This window comes from Tyto alba, unplaced genomic scaffold, assembly GCF_018691265.1.
Source record: "Tyto alba isolate M040663 unplaced genomic scaffold, T.alba_DEE_v4.0 Super-Scaffold_19, whole genome shotgun sequence".
NCBI lineage: Eukaryota > Metazoa > Chordata > Aves > Strigiformes > Tytonidae > Tyto > Tyto alba.
This window is the reverse complement of record NW_024881281.1, coordinates 6,281,500-6,299,251: the sequence shown is the minus strand read 5'-3', so window position 1 is coordinate 6,299,251 and position 17,752 is coordinate 6,281,500. Positions and strand designations below refer to the sequence as shown.

Genomic DNA, 17,752 nt, shown 5'->3' with positions numbered 1-17,752 from the left:
TGGACCCAGAAATTTTCACTGGAAATGGGGAAGAGGGAGCAACTCCACTCTGACTTTTCACTTCCCATCTGATCGCTGTTGATACAATTTATTCCTATGACAGCATCTGCTGCTTTCATGGATTTTTTATTCTGAAGTACAACTCATCTTTGTTAGTCCCATTTTCAGGCCTTTCATCATTTGAGTCACAACATAAAAGGCGTTTAAACACTCCTGCTTGGAAACCAGGCTTGGAAAGAGGGTGGGAGCAGGAAGACACCATGTCTGCCCAGCCCCAGCCCTCCTCCAGCAGGGAATGGGGCATCCTGGTGTGCCGCAGCTCCCCCACGCTTCCCCCATGCCTCCGGCCAAGGACAGTGGCAACGGGGACATCGTGTTTCCATTTCAGAGTGGTGCTGTGAAATTCAGATGTGGGTTTTAGGTGCTGCTTCACACAGAGCTCTGCATCCCGTATCTCTGCCAGAGCAGCATCTCTCCCGGCCTCCACTGACCCCCCAAGTGCTCCCAGGGGCTCCGTGCTCTCCTCATCAACCAAACCTCTCGTTAGACAACGAATTGCCTTTTGCTGCTGTGGCTCCAGCCCAGGCTGTGGTACACAGCTCCCTGTGCCCCCCTGCCAGGGGGGCATCCACCATCCCTCGCTGCCACCCACACCTGCTCTGAGCTCACTGGGGCTTCTTGTCCCCACCGGTGCCAGCAGATCCTGCTTTGCCCTGGTATCTGCCGAGCTACTGGAGGCATCGGAGAATTCACAGCTACCCACAGAGACCTACTGGAGTCTAATAATAGCGCCATAGTGTCACACCAGTGGAGAGCTGGAACAGCTACATCTGGCAGGAACAGGCCACCGCTGGCTGCCTCTGCCTGCCCAGGCTCCTGCCTGCTCAGCTGGAAGAGAAATGCTTTTCCTGGGAACCTCCACCCTGCCCAGCTCCAATCCAGCCTGGCTCCCAGCTCCGCTCCCCCCCCGCAGCCCCCGTTGTGGCTGACAGCCGACTCTCCATGCTACAAGGATCCCCCGTCAAAAGCAGCGTGGCTCACACTGCTCCCCAGAACCCTCTCCACACAATGGGGGGTACAGGGCTCCACACCTGCGGCAGGATTTGGCCCCTGTGGAGGAGCCACCGGGGCTGCAGAATGGGCAGCACCCACCCCACATGCTCTCGGCTTGGCACTGGCGTGAGCATCCTTGGGCTGTGGTGGCCTGTCCCATTCCCACTTTGATTCCCCTGCCATATTTTTCACTACAGTAAGTGCCGAGTTTCTGCCGGCCTCCGACGGGCTTCCTCTGGGGGAACTTACAAAGAAACCCCTGCCAAATTTTCCCATGCTGTCGCTCTCCCGACAAGGGCACAGAGCAGCCCCTGTGCGCTGCAGGCATTGCCAGCGCCTGAGCATCCTCAAGCAACATCCCTCATCCCGCCCAGCATCTCTTGCCCTTCCTTCAATCCCGTCCCTCATCCCCCAGCTCCCAGGAAAGCAAGCGCAGCTGGAAACTGTGCTGCCACTTATTGGAATAACCTTTCAGGTTTCATTTAACGCTGCTCGCTTCCCACCCCACCTTCCCATCGTCAGCACTTTACTAATTGCAACTTTTAACTCGTTGTGCCCAGGAAGCCCGAGAGCAGCCGCTGCCATAAGGACACAGAGTCCCTCTGCTCTGCTTCCCATCGCTGCTCCCTTCCCCAAATGAAGGACCAGCCTAACGAAGGGTCACACAGGTGAAAACCACACCGACTGCAGCCCGTACGGTCCCACTCCTGCTCCCGGCTCACCCCCACGAGCTTCCCGCTTTGGGAAAAGAGCAATGCATCCTGGCAGACCAAAAATCCCGGACAAAATCCCAGCTGTCGCCTGGGAGCATAAATCAGTGCATCGCTGGGCAGGGAGGAGGCGAGAGATCCCGACGGCTATCCGAGCGCGCTGTCTGCCTGAGACTTATTAAATTATGGCTCTCAAGTTCAGCATCTGAGCCTGGCGCGGCGGGACCGGGGCCGGGAGGGAGGCGGGTTACAGCCCCCTAATTCAATCACAGGGCAGATGCGATGGCGCAGGCGGTGGGGGAGAAGAGTCGTCGCTGTCGATATGGAGAGAGTGAGGCTTCGGCAGCCTTCCTGGCTGGCTCTGCCCCCCGGCTGCTCACGGAGCTCCCAGCTGTGTTTCCTAATACACCGGGAACGGCTCCATGTCTCCGTTAAGGGCTGCCGGTGTGATGAAGTTGCAGCCCCGGTGGGGGGCAGGGAGCGGGGCATCGGTGCCGCTGCATGGGTTTGCACTGATCAAAGCCCACTCGCACTGCAAGGTGGGATGTTCCTGGCCCTGTCATCACACAGCTGCCAGCACAAAGAGAAAACTGGCCAAGAAACCACCATTTCAGGAGAGCCCGAGGTGTTTTTTACATAAGTCTGAGGAGCAGGGAAGGAGAAAGACAATGTGTCGTTTCCCAACTGACACTGTGAACCAGCGAGCATGACTAAAACTTGGGAAGGGTTTGCATAATGGGGACATGCATTTCTGCTCTGCCCAGGGTTTCAGGCACCATGGTGATGCTCACGGCATCGAAACTTCGACAGCTACTCAGGGACATGAGGACAGAGGGACACAGTGGGGTGAGAAAGAGGCAGGAGGGAGCTGGGAAGACGGTTGCTTTCCCTGAAAGCATTGACAAGGTCAACGATTAAAAGTGGAGCAGAGCGAGGAGTTGGCTCAGGCAAGGGAGTCAGACCGCGCTGGGATGCTCAGTGGGAGGAAGATGAACGCCCGGCTCCCACGCCAGCACCAAATTACCCAGCCGAGGGCTAAGTGAGATACTGAGACAAGGTTGTGGTCCCACCGGAGCAGTGAGGGCAGCTCAGGAGCTCTGGCTGGGCCGGCTCCTGCCTCCGCAGCAGCAAATTCAATCGTGGTGAATAACAGAGTGGAACAAAATCCAGCAATGCAATAAAATCGCCCGGCATCTTGTTCACCTGAAGCCGAGAGAGTGTGAGCAGCCGGGGTTTGTGCAAGAGGCAGCGTGGCCTCTGCGGGTAACCTCGTGTCTGGGGAGCCCAGGACAGGGAGGGAGGGTTTTAAATGGCTTTTCAGCTGCTTTCTACAGGCGACAGGTCACCCCGCTGCCACTGAGGCTCCTGGGGAGAGGAGCGGGACCACCAGATTTCTGCGCAAGGGAGAGATGCTGATTCCTTAAGAAACAAGGAGGCAAAATCCAATTGTGCAGCATCCGCGGCTGCCATTAACCTGTCTGTGTACTCCCACAGCCGCCCATTCCTCTCTGCCTGACAGCCGGGGCTGCCCGGCACACGCTGCCCTGGCCGCCCGGGGATTTGTTTCTGCCTGCTGCAGCGGCACAGCCAGCACCGCTGAACTGTGCCGCAGGCGTTTCTCTGGTGCTTTGCTCTTCTTCCAAAATGCAGAGCTGGCTAAATGTCCCCCGGTGAGCTGGGGGAGCCGTGGCATGGATTGCCAGAGCAGGAGAAATGGTGGCAGCACGCGGGGTGGGTAGCTGCAGGAGGAGCTGCCGGAGCAAACCGCAACTCCAAACCCCAAACCTGAGGCCAGCAGAGAAAATGGCATCAGCTGGTCTTAGAAGGAAGGTTCTCGGGATAGTTGGCATTCAATTTGTAGCATTGTCTCCGGCTGGCACATCTCAGCACGCTCACAGCACGTGGCGGGGCTCTGAACACTCGCTCGACGGCAGGTTTTGCTGCCGGTTTCGGCAGCATGGGCGGGTTTGTGCCGGGGCAATGTGTTGCCGGAGGAGGCAGCCGGGCGGGCGTTAGAGGGGTCTGCACTGCAGGGCGTTCAACCAGAGCCCCCTCGGATGTGCAGGCAGCAGCTGCCGGTGGGGAAAGGCGGCATCTGGACCAGCATCAGTCAGCCCCGCGCTCACGCCAGCCCGTGAGAAGGCTGAAAGCGAGTTGATGGAGAGGGCAGGAGAGGAGAGGTGGGGAGCGGGGAGGAGATACAGCCAGCCCCACCAGCCACCTCGGCTCTCTGCATCCCGGCTCCATTTGCAGATTTATTAAATCAAGAGCCAATTTTGACATAATTTCTTTCAAGCAGCTCCACCTCACAGGTGTGCGGAATTTATTTGAGATAAAGAAAACCATTACAGAGAGACAGCAATCTTCAAAGACCACCTCAGAGACCTGAGAGAAATAAAAACACTAGCCCGTGCAAATGTGCAATTAAGTTTCAAAATACTCGTGCTCCATGAAAAGCTCCGTCCCTGCAGAGAACAGGCCTTTAAGGCAATTTTCCCAAACCCTATTCAGCATTCACTCAAAAATGCCTTTTAAAAACAACATGTGATTTTTTTTTTCCCTCTCTGCCTCACTCCTCCTCCCTTCTGTGCTTGCTCCATCACTCCCAGGTGGGACCATAACAGCTCCAGTGGGGACACAGGTCCTCCCCATTTGGTGGGGGACATGGGGTGCAGGGGGGTCCTATCCACACAGGACATGGCCCTATCCCATCCTTCAGTTGTGTCAGATCCACAAACCAGGAATTTTTAGAGCCAGGTTTGTTACTCAGGGAGAGCGTCACACCAGTGTGGCTCTGCCTAGGGACAGTTTGCCGACTATTCCCAGCTGCTGGATCTTCACATACCTTATTCATGGGTCACCCTCCGCTCAGTGATTAATTAAAAATGCATAATTAACCTGTGGAACGCACTGCCACGAGGTATCAGGGAGGCCAGGAGCTTAGCAGGATTCAGAGGAGGATTATATGTTTAAATGGATAATGAGAACATCTGCTGGTACATTAACAGGGATCAAGCAGAATTAGGGAGAAGAGCCGGGCTCATCGCCGGCGCAGGGTGCAGAAGGGCACCCCCCAGGGCCAACTTCAGGGGGGCACCACCGGTCCAGCCCCCGACCACAGCAGAGACACCAACATGCCCACGCAAGCTTGGGGAGCTGCCCGGGATGGCACCATGGTCACTGCGCTGGCGACTCCTTGCCAGACCCCCCCAACCCAGCCACCACCTCTTGTTCCTGGAGGCCAGTGGGGTGCTGGGGGCTGACCCTGACCCCCCAAGGACACCCCGATAGCTCAGCCACAGGGTCCTTAAAAACCCCAGGAGAGCATCCATCAGCTGCAGCACCTCGTGCAGATGATGCCACGCTTGCATGCAAGGAGAAGGGATTTGCAGATCATCTGTGCTACTGCTGGAGAGCTCCAAAGTTACGGCACACGACCAAGAAACCAAGGAAAGCGCAGGAGACGCAAGACCAGGCCTTGGCCAAGCTCCAGGCCAGCTCCAGGCGTGCAGCCCATGCAAGGGGCAGTTGCTGGAGGTCTCCAGCCTCTGGACAGCATGTGGGTCCCAGGGCTGAGCCTGGCACGGACCCTTCTCTCTGCTGCAATATCCCCCCATGCCCCCTCGGCTCCACACTGGTACCCAAACACCTCCCACCATCCTTCCCTTGCACGTGTGGCACAGACCACTTGCTTTGCTTCATTTTTCCCCCGCAGCCACGGAAGTTTTGTTAGAAAAGCCTGGCAGACAAGCCAGCAACTCCAAAGCAAACTCCGGGCCGACGGCAGGATTATTAAATCCCCATCCGCAATCCCCTCTAGGTTCAAGCGGCTGCTCTTTTGCATCGTAAATCTGCCGCTCCAACACTAGCACTAACTGATGGTTTTGCCTGAGAACCACGATGTCTTGGGGTGCAGAAGCGCTGAGGACTCTCGGCAACGTCCCCAAAACCTGGGGGGTATCCTCAGCCCTTCATCTGGAGGCACAGCCAGGGAAATGCTGGGCGCCCAGCACAACTCCGGCTTTCCAGCATCTTGGAGCAAGGAGAGGAGCATCCCCTGCCTAGGGCTGATGCTGGGGCCCAAGGGATGCTCAGGACCCGGGATGCTCCTCTGTCCCTTCACAGCATTTTGGAGGCGATGCAACAGACACAGCAAGATGGGGTGACCGGAGGCATTTCGGGTGTTGCAGCCCTCCCCCCGGCCTTGTTGCCCGTCCCCCGGGATGAAGAGGCTGCAGCACATCGTGCTCAGCCTGCCGAGTGCGGAGGGGGCCTGCCGGGCCGGGGTTAATCTCGTTGTCACACTTTCCCTCCTTCTTGCTGGCTCGGCGCGCTTTGACCCGCTGTGAAATTGTGGCCAACAGCACTGAATATTTTAAGAGCAGCAATGCAGTCATGGCCGCGCAGCGGAGCAGCAAGGCAGGCCGGGAGTTGGGCTGGGCCCTCGCCTCCCCCCCACCACCACCAACCCATTAGCACAGTTCAGGGAAACCTAAAAAATTCAAAAGACACTGAAATATGCAGCATTTTGCTCTCCCTGGAAATGACGCGCTTCGCTTCCCAGATGCTCCCGAGTAGGAGGTTGTAAATAAGCGGCTTTATGGCACGGGGGGTGTTGCTGATGAGGCTCGGGCTGCTGCAGAGCCCAGACTGACACCCCAATCCCTGTCCTGCCCCTTGCTGGGGTCAGGTCCATGCTCGGGCTGGGGACAGACCTATGCCCGCTGGCACTGGTGCCCATCCTCGCTAGCGCAGTGAGGAGGTACCGGCCGTTAAAGGACCTTCACCTCTCTGTCCTTGGCCTCTGCTGGCTGCTCTCTGCCCCCTTCCCCCCCAGGACATCCCCTCACCGCATCCCTCCTCCCCTCGGCCGGCTGGCGGGCTGGGACGTGGATGCCGCAGGACCTGACGCAAATGCCTGTCCTCAGCACTTCTGCTATCTGGGGCACGGCAGAGCAGCAGAGGCAGGGAATTAAAAAAAAAAAAAAAAAAAAGAAAAAAAAGAAAAAAAAGAAAAAAAAGGAAAAAAAAAAACACCTTATTTGCATAAACCTCCCAAAAAAGGAGCTGGAGCCTCAGCCTGGAAAGCCAGAACGGCTGCGACCATCAGACGGGGACCACCGGAGCTGATAGCAATTGCAATAAGTAGTAGGGGAGCATTGCCCGGACCAGGGCACACTTTGCCACTGGGTCCCTGCACATCCCCAAAGTGCTGCCCCGAGGCTCGACACCCTGTCCAGGAGTGACATTGGGACACTTTTGCATTCAGGTCTTAAGAGGGCAGATTAATCGCCATGTGCTGGATCTGTCACGCGCAGGGATATATATTCTTCTCGGAATTTACAAGTAGTTCTGTCTGAGAAATAAACAACCGGAGATAAAAATTACATTGTCACCGTGCAGGTGTGATCGATGGAAGAGACAAGCCCTCGGAGCGCCAGCGAGGTGCCGCCGGCACAACTCACCCAGGGAGCATCAGCCCCCGGTGTGGCCGGGAGATGCCGAAGGGGCTCGGGGAAAGGTGGTGGGGTGTGCTCCACCGACCCCAGCCTGTCGTGTCCCTGTCCCAAAGGCTGGGGAAGGTGGGGATGGTCACCTAGGCAGGGAAGATGTCGAACCCTGGAGGAAAAAATGCTGGTGATGCGTGACCATGAGGAGCACCCGTGGGATGGATGCCTGGGGCAGAGCAGTCAGTGGCAGAGGGGGCTCCTTGTAAAACCCTCCTGGCCCCATCTCGAGCCCCCAACCTTCCCCTCCAGTGTATTTCCAAGGTCAGCAATGGGCAGAAGTCAGAGCCGGGCAGGCAGCTGCTGTAGCCTCCAGGGACCGAGTTGCAAGGAGGATTAATGCAGTTTACACCAGGCCTCTTTCTAGTTTGGTTTCTCCTTCATCTTTCTGTGCTTCCCGTGGCTGCCCTGGCTTTGGCCGGGCTTGTCGTGGAGCACACGGCTCACCCAGGTCACTGCCACTCCCTGAGGAGAGACAGACATCTGATCCTTCACAGCTTCAATCTCAAGTTGCACTGAAAGCAGTGACAAAGCTCCATGCGGATCCTCTCACCAATCTTCAGCATCCTGAGGAGGCAGGACCCAGCTTAACCTGCTGGGATGGAGATCCCAAAACCAGCTAGGGTAGCCTGGCAGCCAGTCCCGCAACTGCCTTCAGTCTATTAATAAACCCGGAGCAGCTGGTGGAGCCTCTGCCGAGCCGGTCCTCGGGATTTATCCACATTGCTCTGCCTTATCAGCCATGCTTTTCACAAGCACTTAAATTCAGGAGGAAAAGGAAAAAGTGAAATCAGATAGAAATGCAGGTCTGTTTGCTGTTTTCTCCAATGAAATGGTTCTGGGTAAACAGCAGACGCCTTTGATGAAATCCCAGCAGGCTTAAACAATAAAGCTGGTTACAAACTCAATCTGGCGCAGATATCAGATCTGAAATTGTTTCAAAAAAACATGTCAACATTTTCTAATGCTGCTGCAAAACTTCCTCGGCACCTTGCCACAAGCCTGTGTCCGTGACGCAGGACCCATGCTACTGTCCCAGCTCTCGCCACTGCTGATGTACTTCCCACGGGGAGCCTTGCCCTGGCACTCCCCGCCTGCCCGGAGACCCCCGAGCTGCGGGAAGATGCTCGGTATCACCTCGGAGACATGAGATGGACCTTCCCTGCTCCATGCTCAGGGTGCACCAGGTTGTTTTCCAGCTGTAAATCCAGTTGCCATTCCCAGGCGCAGCCTGGTCGGGGCTTCACGGTGCTGGAGGTCTGGCAGGGTTGGACAAGGGGCGTCAGGTAGGGCGGCTGCTCCTCTTGTCCCACTCTGGGGACAGCATTCAGCCCCAGGTTCACCCCGGGCGCCATCGGGAACAATGGACTATTCCACAGAAAAACAATTTGCGAAGTGCTATGGTGGCAGAGAAGCAGAGCCAGGCGCTCCTCTTGAGTCTTGCCTCCGGTGTGCCACCTCCGCATCCCGCTGGGAAACCAGCCACAGCCCAGGGCAGCAGGATGAGGCCACGCGGTGATGTACGGGTCCATGCGATGGAATGTCTGGCTGGGGGCATGGCTCGGCCCCTCTCCTAAACCTGTGGAAGCTTTGTCTGGAGAAGGTCAGCTGTGTCAAGGCGGTGGGCGATTTGGCAGCTCCCGTTAACGAGTGCTGCTCTGTCAGCATTGGAGCAACAGGGACCATCCCAACTTGGGAAAAAACACGGAGCCAGAGCACCATGAGGCATTTTCCTAACAGCGTCAGCACTTGGGGTCTCTGGGGAACACCAAGGGATGGAGGTCCCCAGTGGGGACCGAAGCGAGGGGGAGAGAAGCTTTTGAGGAGGAGGAGGCAGCTGCAGATCTGGGCACACCATGAGTGGGACAGCATCTTGGCATCAGTTAGGAATCCAGGGCCAGCTCTGGGGGTGTCTGGGGCCCCCCTGGGCGCTGCACCCCCATCCATGAGGAAGCTGCTCCCCAAGCGTGGGGACAGACACTGGCTTACCGCGATGGATCCAGCCCTACACGCACCCTTGCACCCCTGCACGAGTCCCCAGCCCCCAGCTGATGCCTGACACAGCTCGTGTCCCATGTGGCAGCAGGACAAGGGACAGCTGTGCTGGAGCTGCAGAGCCCTCGTCCCTCCTGGGAGCTGGAGAGGACAAAGGGGACGCAGGAGAGGAAAAGCAGGGCAGGAGGAAGAAGAGGAGGAGGAGGGCAGGCAGCCCTGGGGTACGTGGGGGGCCAAACCTCGGCTCCGGTACAGCACGGGGCGGGGACGTGGTGGGCCTGACCCCTCTGCGGAGGTTGCCTTTGCCATCGATCCCTGCTGCACTCAGGCTCATTAGGACCAGGGAGCTGCTGTGAGCGGCTGGCGGAGGAGACAGACGGGGGGAGCGCTCGCCGTGGCTCCCTGGATCGTATTAAATATTTACTTTGTTTTGTTTTGTTTTTTCCCAGCTATATTGATCAGAGATGGGGGGGGGGGGGGGGGAGGGGGGGTGCGGCGGGGGGGCAGTCGGATGTCAGGAGGGAAGAGCAGAAGCAAGGGCTGAACTGCAAAACGGGGACTGACCCTGTCAGGGTGCTCCCATGGGCTGCACCCGCTCTCCCCAAGGGCACCCAGTGCTGTGTGTGTGTGTCCCCCACATCAGAACCATTCATCCCCCATCCCCAGGTTTGGGACCAGCATCACCAGTACAGGGCGGGGGCTGCAGTGGGGCGGCTCCCCCCTCCCCATCCCACGCCAGCCCCATCTCGAGGGATGCAGGATGGGGGGATACCCAATGTGATGGCACTTTGTGACAGGGGTTGTCCCCCTGCCCCGGGCCAGGAGGTGTCCCCCACAGCCAGGCCAGGCCCTGGGAGCGGCTGCACAGCCGTCGCTGTTTCTATTTCGAGAGGAGCTCTACTGGAAAAGGAACAAAAGCTGAGGGAAGCTATAAATAGCCACCTCCTTCACACCAGCGCCTCCTCCGCCCCAGCATCCCGTGGCCGGGGAGGGGGGTCCTGCAGCATGCCCCACACTTGGCCCTGCTATCAACCCCCTCTGTCATTTTTGGGCCAATGTCTCCATCTGAAAACCAGAGGGAATAAAGCACTAGGGAATATTTGCTGCCGAAGCAGAACTGGCTCAGAACAGCGGTTTGCCAAGTTGCCCGGTGGCTCTGCCCAGCCACAGCCCAGCTCCTGGGGGCTTTGCTGCTGCCCAGACAGGCTCTGCACCCCCAAACACCCCTCGGGGCCAGATTCAGCCTCCTGGGGGTGCTCCTCTGGCCCCAGAACAGCCCTCCTTGGCCCTGGCTGCGGCTGGAGGGGGAGCAGGGAGAGCTGAGCGGCTCGGGCAGACCTACTTTCAAGGCTTTAATCCTTTTTGCTTAAAGGATCTTTTTTTTCCTCCCCTCTCTCTTTTTTTTTTTTTTTTTTTTCCCTTTTTTTTCCTTCCACACGGCAAAGATGGGGTCTGATCAGAGGAGAGACGCAGGGAGCTGACAAGCTGCGGAGTACGGAGAGAAAGGAGAAAGAAATACATATTTATTACCCTCAATTATTAAAAAATAGATAGCAGCAGATCTTAGGCCCTGGCAGAGGCACTGCAGAGCCGTTTGTCTGAGGACTATTTTGTTTTTTAAATTCCATTGAAATTATAATATGCCGGGCTTGTTAGCACAAACACCCCGGCACATCCCTGCCGAGGGGGGATCATCCCAGCCCCTCTCCCGGCTCTGGTGTGCTACCCGCGGGGTGGCCACATCCAGCACCCCATGGGCTGCTGAATTTTCAGGCAGCGAGGGGGCAGGGCGGCTCGGGGGGGCAAGAGCTGGCAGCAGCAGGCAGCGGATGCAGTCAGCAGCCTTTGCGCTTCTCTGCCTTCCCACCCAGGGGATCGGAGGGGCTCTGCCTTGTGCAAGTGCATCCCCATACCCAGGTGCTTATTGATGCCTGGCTGGGCAAAGGTCTTGTGGACAAGAGCTCCCCCAGGCCACCGTGGGCTCGTCACGGGGACAGAAAACACCGGGGTATTCTCCATGCCCGAGGATGGGATTTGCACCCCTCGGATAGCATCATGGGGGGTCCTGTGGTCACGGGGCTGGGGTTTCCCCAAGCAAGCCAGTGCAAGCGCCAGCGCAAACACAGCTGGAAAAAAAAAAAAAAAAAAAAAAAAACACAAACCAAAAACGGTTCCCAAGTGCGGCACACGGGGCTGTCGGAGCCACTGGCACCTCCCCTCTGCTTGCAGGGCTGCCTCGTAAGGAGCCCTGCCAGCGCAGCAGCCAAATTCCCTCCTGCTGCTGCTCCCCAGTAAACAATGGCCACAGCCTCCCCGTGCTGGGACTTGGGGTGCACATGGAGCATCTCCGGTGCCCTCCGACTCCGTGCTCTCCCCATGGCCTGGCACCATTGGGATGCGATGGACCACCACAGATCCCCAGCCTACTGTGCCACCGCCTCTCCGGGGCCAAAACCCACTGCTGTCCCATCCCACCAGCCACAAGCTGGGCAGAGACACGGCCCCGAGTGCAACCAGCTTTTGGTGCTGGGAGTCACTGGGGCAGCCACGGCACTACCAGCCCGGGCAGGAGCATCACAAAAAAGCTGCTCACCAAAACTGGGCTGACTCCAAGCTGCCATGCCCGCTCTGAGCCGCCGTGCCAGCGCTGCCGGGAAGCAAGCAGCCGGCAGGCACATGTGCTGTTAAAGAGGAAAAGGAGCTTTCTGCACCAAATAGAGCATTTTCTGCTTAATAACACCACCCCCTCACCCCAATCCTAATCTCCGCAAAGAAGATTGCCCCCTGCATCCCCCCCGTCCTGCAACTGCCACTTGCCGCTGCCCGCACTTAACAGGCGGGCAGAGCCACGGCTGCCCGATTGGCACGTGCCCTCGGCAAAACGGGCAGGAGAAAGCGGCTGCTGGGGAGAGCAGGCGATGCCCGGCGCTGGGCGCAGGCGTTTCCTCTGTCAGCACCGAGCCTCCATCATTTGTCATCAGTAAAAATAATATTCCTAAAAGTGTCCCCCCACCATCATGATTGCCGGGCGGCAGGCACAGGGCTGTGGGTTTCCATGGCGATGCCGTTCCGCAGGGATGGTACGGGGGGATCGGTGCTTCCTCAGTTTGGGAGATGGGACGTGGCATCGACATCCGGAGCGGGGACAGGACCAGCTGTGCTGCTGGTGGAGGGACCTGAGGCTGAACCAGCTCATCCCACCTTGGGCTTGGGCACCTTCACCCAAAACAGTGGGGAAGGAGCACCCTCACCAGAGAGGACAAGGATGTTCCTGCATCCCAGTGGTGGCCCCGGGGCCGTGCCCTGCACCCCCTGCCCACCTCAGCACACGGACCCCCCAGCTCCTCCTCACCAACTCCCACCAGCGTCCTGCTTTCTCCCAGCCCCAGGCTCTCCCGGTGGCCTCCCGGCTTTCCACTTGTTGCCTCCACTCTTGAAATTAGACACCAGCGGGTGGTGCGGGGTCAGGGCAGCACCTCTCCCGTCCCATCCCACTGGGAACACAAACAACAGCCACCACTGCTCAGGTGCTGGTGCCTCGCCTGCCTGCCGCTCCACCAAAGCGCTTTTAAAGACCTAATCTGCTGTTAATAACCAGAGTTTATACCGAACACAGCTAAGCCCTGGGATTCCACTTTGCAAACAAAGCCTGAGTTTCTGGCTGTTTGGGGGCAGCTGGAGCAGCTCCCCAGGGTGGGGATGGGGAGCGGTGTCACCCCAGTGTGCCCCAGTGGGGGGCAGAGTGGGACAGGTGGCTGTCCCCAGTGACGTGGGGCTGAAGCGGCCATGTCCTGGGTCACTCTGCAAGGGGGGGTGGTTTGCCTCTGCGCTGCTCCGGGCTGGCCAGGGGCACTGCCAGGGGCTGGGGACACCCAAAAGTGGGGGTAGACTTGGCCTTACCCGGCCACCACCATGTCCTTCCAGGCTCCCACGCCTCCCTGACTAGGTTTTGCCTCCAAAGAGGGTTTTGGCAGCAAGACCCAAACGGGGTTTTGGCAGCTAGAGTCCCTGCCCAGCCCCAAGGCAACAACATCCCACTCGTGGCCTCATCTTGCAAACCACAGGGACCCATTGCCCATGGCTCTGGCCTGTGCCATCAGCTCCAGCACCGCCAGGTGCTATGGGGAAAGGTGGGTGTGAAATCACACCAGAAAATGCACATTTTTATGTTTCCCCAGCAGGTTCACCAGTGTCTTTAGAGCAGTGCTTCGAGGCCACCTGGAGCATCACTTGCAGCCTCAGGCACCCAGATGGGACCGCTGGGCACCAGGTGTGGCACTTTTGGCAAAAAGTGGGAATAACATTTAGCTGAGCATGGCTGTGGCTCTGACCCTATCGGGATCCATCAGCGTTGGTCACTGAGTGGTGACGGCTCCTTCTCATCCCAGCTCCGGCTCCAGGTTCAGGGAGGTCTCGCCTGCCCAATCCCCCTCATTCCCCCCCCAGCACCACTGCAGGGACAGCCTGGGCCACATCCTGATCCCCCCAACACCCAGCCACCCCCCTCCTTACTTCGCCGGGCACAGAGAGCTTGTGGCTTCCTCTCAGCTCTTTAGGAAATTAAACTTTTATAAGCAGAAAGGTTTCTGGGCTCTTGGCTCCCCGGCGCAGGAACCGCAGCCCAGCCTGCGCCCACACCCTGCCCGCTGGCTGCTCCCCTGCAGGGACAGACGGGGCCTGGACACCCCGTCGATGGGCTGAGCGCTGGCAGGGACAGGGACGTGGCTGCCCATGACCTTGGTGTCATCCTTGACTTGGAAATCTTCTCCTGCGTTGCCAGTGCTGCGGTCCTGCCTGCGGCCACCTCCGATGGGGTGCAGAGCGCAGCGCCAGCCCCGCCGACACCCTCGCCCAGGCTGGAGCTGCACCCCATGCTGTCACCCACTGCCACGCCACCGATGACATCTCAGTGCCCAAAATCCACCCTGAATCCCACCAGGGATGCCCGGTACCTCCGTGGCTGGAGCTCACGGGGCACAGGAGGCCCGAAACACCCCCCGGGCATCACGGTGCTGCCCTGGCCACGCCGCTGCTGCCTGTCCTGCTGCAAACACCTTTGTCCCACGTGGCACCATGTGCGAAGCCGTGTCCTGTCCCCCCTGTCCCCAGCCATGAGCAAGCACATGGAGCTGCTTCCCCTGGGGATATCACCCACAGCTCAGCTCCCGCTGCCCCAAGCCCTACCATGTCCCCCAGCCCAACGCTGGTCCCCAGCAGCGGGAGGGGGAAGGTGGTGGCGGTGCCACCACCAGCCTGCGCTGCCTCCCACCAGCTCAGCCTTGTGCTGCCACGTCCCTCGGCAAAACCAGCTGCCCCTTGAGCCCTGACGAGGGGTTTGGCCCCCGACTCGCACCCCGGTGGCAGCTCTCCCCATCTCCCCTTGTCCCCAACATGGGGTGTCCCCTCTGCACACTGCTCGGGGCAAATGTTGGGGACCAGGACACCCCCACACCTGGGGACACCTGGTCATGGCAAGACAGGGAGGAGAGAGCCTCTCGGCGGGATGGAGGCCTCCTCTAACTGCCTGTTGAATTATTCAGGAATGGTATTAACTTATAAATGAGTGTGTTTGACTGATTTTGTGGTTGATGTACAGATAAATTCTAATGAAAGACAGCTACAAGATTTTAAATTATTAATTAGACTGCCACTTAACAAAGCCTATTTGGCACTCTATTTCCTTGCTTAACAAGACAAAAACTTTAAGAATAGGTTTTGCATTAGCCCACAGGCTCTTCAATTTGCATTTTGTTTTTCTAGCTCCAGAAATGAAAGCTGTACATCTTGACCTTAACAGGCTACCCCTGGTGGGATGCAACCCTGCCGGCAGCCCCGCTGCCTGCCTCCACCTCAGGCCCCCAGTTTCCCAGCCTGGATGATGCTTCTTCTCCAACTGGGAGTACCGGGGCTGGGAACCAGGGCTGCTCCGAGGGCTCGCGGTTTATTTTCAACTGTCAGCCCGATTGGGTTAATACACCGAACAAAGCCGAGGCGAGAGCCGGAGTGAGGAGCATCCGAGCGCGAGGCCCCGCAGCCACAAGGTGACATTCCCCCCAGCGGGAAAAAGCATCCCCGGGGGGGCGGCGGGGGCTCTGCCCTGCCCGGGGGTCCATGCCCCGAGGCAGGGAGCCGTGGGGGGCTGCAGGCACGGCGTTGGCACCTTCTCCCGCTGCCGGAGCCTCGCCAGAGAGGGGCATGTGGTGGTGGTGGTAAGGGCTCAGCCCGGGGCTGTTGTAGTCACACCTTCCCCGGGGCATGGGACAGGTGTCGGAGGGGGGGGTGTCCAGCTGGGGTCTCTCCGCACGGCACCCCTGTCCCCCAACATCTCCCTGGGACTGGCTGAGGCGCCGCGGGGCCAGGGGTTGTGCCCCCCTCTGTGCCCTGCCCCGGACCCCCCAGGAGGGCCGGTTTCTCCCCTCGCTGTGATGTCAAAAAGCTCCCCTATGATGTCCCAGGCTGTTGCCATGGAAATAGCGTGATGTCACAGCGGAGCGAATCTCCTCGGGGGGGCGGAACGGGACGGCTCGCCCCAACTTCCCCGCCGAACCCTCCTCGCGTCCCCCAGCGATCCCCGTTTCCCCTTCCCACGCCCCGGGGGACGAGCACCGACCCCCCGGCTCCCGCCGCAGCCCCGCTGCCTCCGGGACCCGCCGTACCCCGGTGCCCGCGGGACCCGCCGGGTCCCCGGTGCCCGCGGGACTCGATGCCTGTCGTACCTTCCCCCCCCCGCTCCTCCCGGTCGCCTCCCCCCTCCCCGCTCTCTCCCCGCCGCGCTGCGCTCCCGCCGTGCGCCGCTGGTGCCGCTCCCCGGGGACCCCGGGGGGTGCCCGAGCCTCGGTGGCAGCGGCGGCGCCGGTAACGCGGCGGCGGCGGGGGGCGCCCGGCGGCGCGGCCCCAACTTCGGCGGGGAGACAAACTTCGGGGCCGGCCCCGATGCCCGCGGTACCCGGTGCCCTCCCGGTGCGGCGCTCACCTTGGCGGAGCATCTTGGAGCCGGGGCGGGCGCGGTCTCCCGGCGGCGGCGGCGGGCGGCGGCGGCGCTCAGAGCCGCGGGCGCGGCGGCGGCGAGCGGTAGCGGCGGCGGCAGCGGTGGCTGCTGCTGCACCGGGAACGCGGAGCCGGGGCCCGGGCGAGCGGCCCCCGCGGGGGCATGGCGGGCCGAGCCGCAGCGGCACCGGGGAGCGGCGGCCCCGGAGCACCGGGGAGCGCCGGCCGCGCCTCTGCCCACCGCGCGTCCCGCCGCCGGCTTTTAGGGGGGAGCCGCCCCCTCGGGGCTGGGGCCGCCGCCGCCCCCCACCCCCTCGAGCCGAGCCTATAAAGGGGCGCTCGGTGCCGGTGTCGCGCTGCCTGCAGCGGCGGGCAGGGCTGGGCAGGGCGGGGCGGGGCAGCGACGGGGCGGGCAGGGCTGGGCAGGGCTGGGCGAGCCCGGCCGGGCCCCCCCCCCCCCCCCCCCCCTCCTCCTCCTCCTCCTTCCGCCGCCGCCGCCTCTCCCGCCTCCCGTGGACAGTTCGTGAAAGTGCCGCTGCTCCCGTTCCCCGCGCCAACCCCCACCCTGGCTCCCCCACCGGGGCGCATGTCCCAGCGCCGCCACCCCCCTCCCCACCCCGCCCCGGGGTCTGCGGTCCTCCCGGGACGGTCACCCCCGCCCCATTGCCGTCCCCTCCGCCGTCGTGTCGTGTCGTGTGTGTGTCCCGGTGCCCCGGTATCCCACCGGGGCTCTGCAGCTCCCTCACCGCACCCCGCGCCTGCCGCGGTCACGCCTGTCCCCGTTGTGCCGTTTTGCCCAGCACCGTCCCTGCCGCTCCCCGGGGCTCTGCCGTCCCCGCCGCCCCGCGGTGTCCCGCCGTGGTCCCACCATCACCCCATGGGGTTTTCGCCACTCGATCGGGGTCCTTGCTGTTCCCGCTGTTCTCGCAGTCCCGGCACGGTCCCTGTCGCCCCCGCGGAGTCTCTGTCGTACCCTATGGTTCCCTCTGTCCCTTATCGTCCCTTCCGCCCTACCGGGTCCCTGCTAGCTCACCGGGACAATGGATGTCCCACCGGGAGCTCTGCTGTCCCCTCTCCCCCCCGGTCCCTGCTGTCCCCTCTTCCCCGCTCCGGTCCCTGCTGTCTCCTCACTCCCCGCCGCGGTCACGACACCCCCACACTGGTGCACCGCTGCCCCCCGGCCTGGCCCCGCTGCCCCCGGGCCGTCTCCTCTTGCCCCTCGAGGGTCCCTCCTACTTCCTTCAGCCCCACCAGGGGTCTCGTTATCCCACCGGGAGCGCTGCCGTCCCCACTGTCCCGGGGGTTCCTCGCTGTCTCCCCGGTTCCCTGCTGCCCCCGGGGCTCCCCACTACCCCCGAGTCCCTCCTGCCCCACACCTCGCGGGGATTTGTCTTTAGCCCCGCTACACAGGGAGAGGACACAACGCACGGACCTGTCACCACGGCAACGGTCCCGGCGCCTCCGCCCCCTCCTCGTGTTAACGTTTGGGACCGGCGGCTC

General features: G+C 60.7%; 1 protein-coding gene across 1 annotated transcript in view; it reads right to left on the bottom strand.

Annotated features, from left to right (window-relative positions):
• The window catches only part of RTN4RL1 (reticulon 4 receptor like 1), a 30,957-nt gene extending 14,328 nt beyond the window's left edge, over positions 1-16,629 (bottom strand). Inside the window, exon 1 of the mRNA XM_042791685.1 lies at positions 16,239-16,629. Within this exon, the coding sequence (XP_042647619.1) occupies positions 16,239-16,251 (13 nt within the window). The 5' untranslated portion in view covers positions 16,252-16,629. The remainder of the gene's footprint in view (positions 1-16,238) is intronic.
• Positions 16,630-17,752: the final 1,123 nt, after the last annotated feature.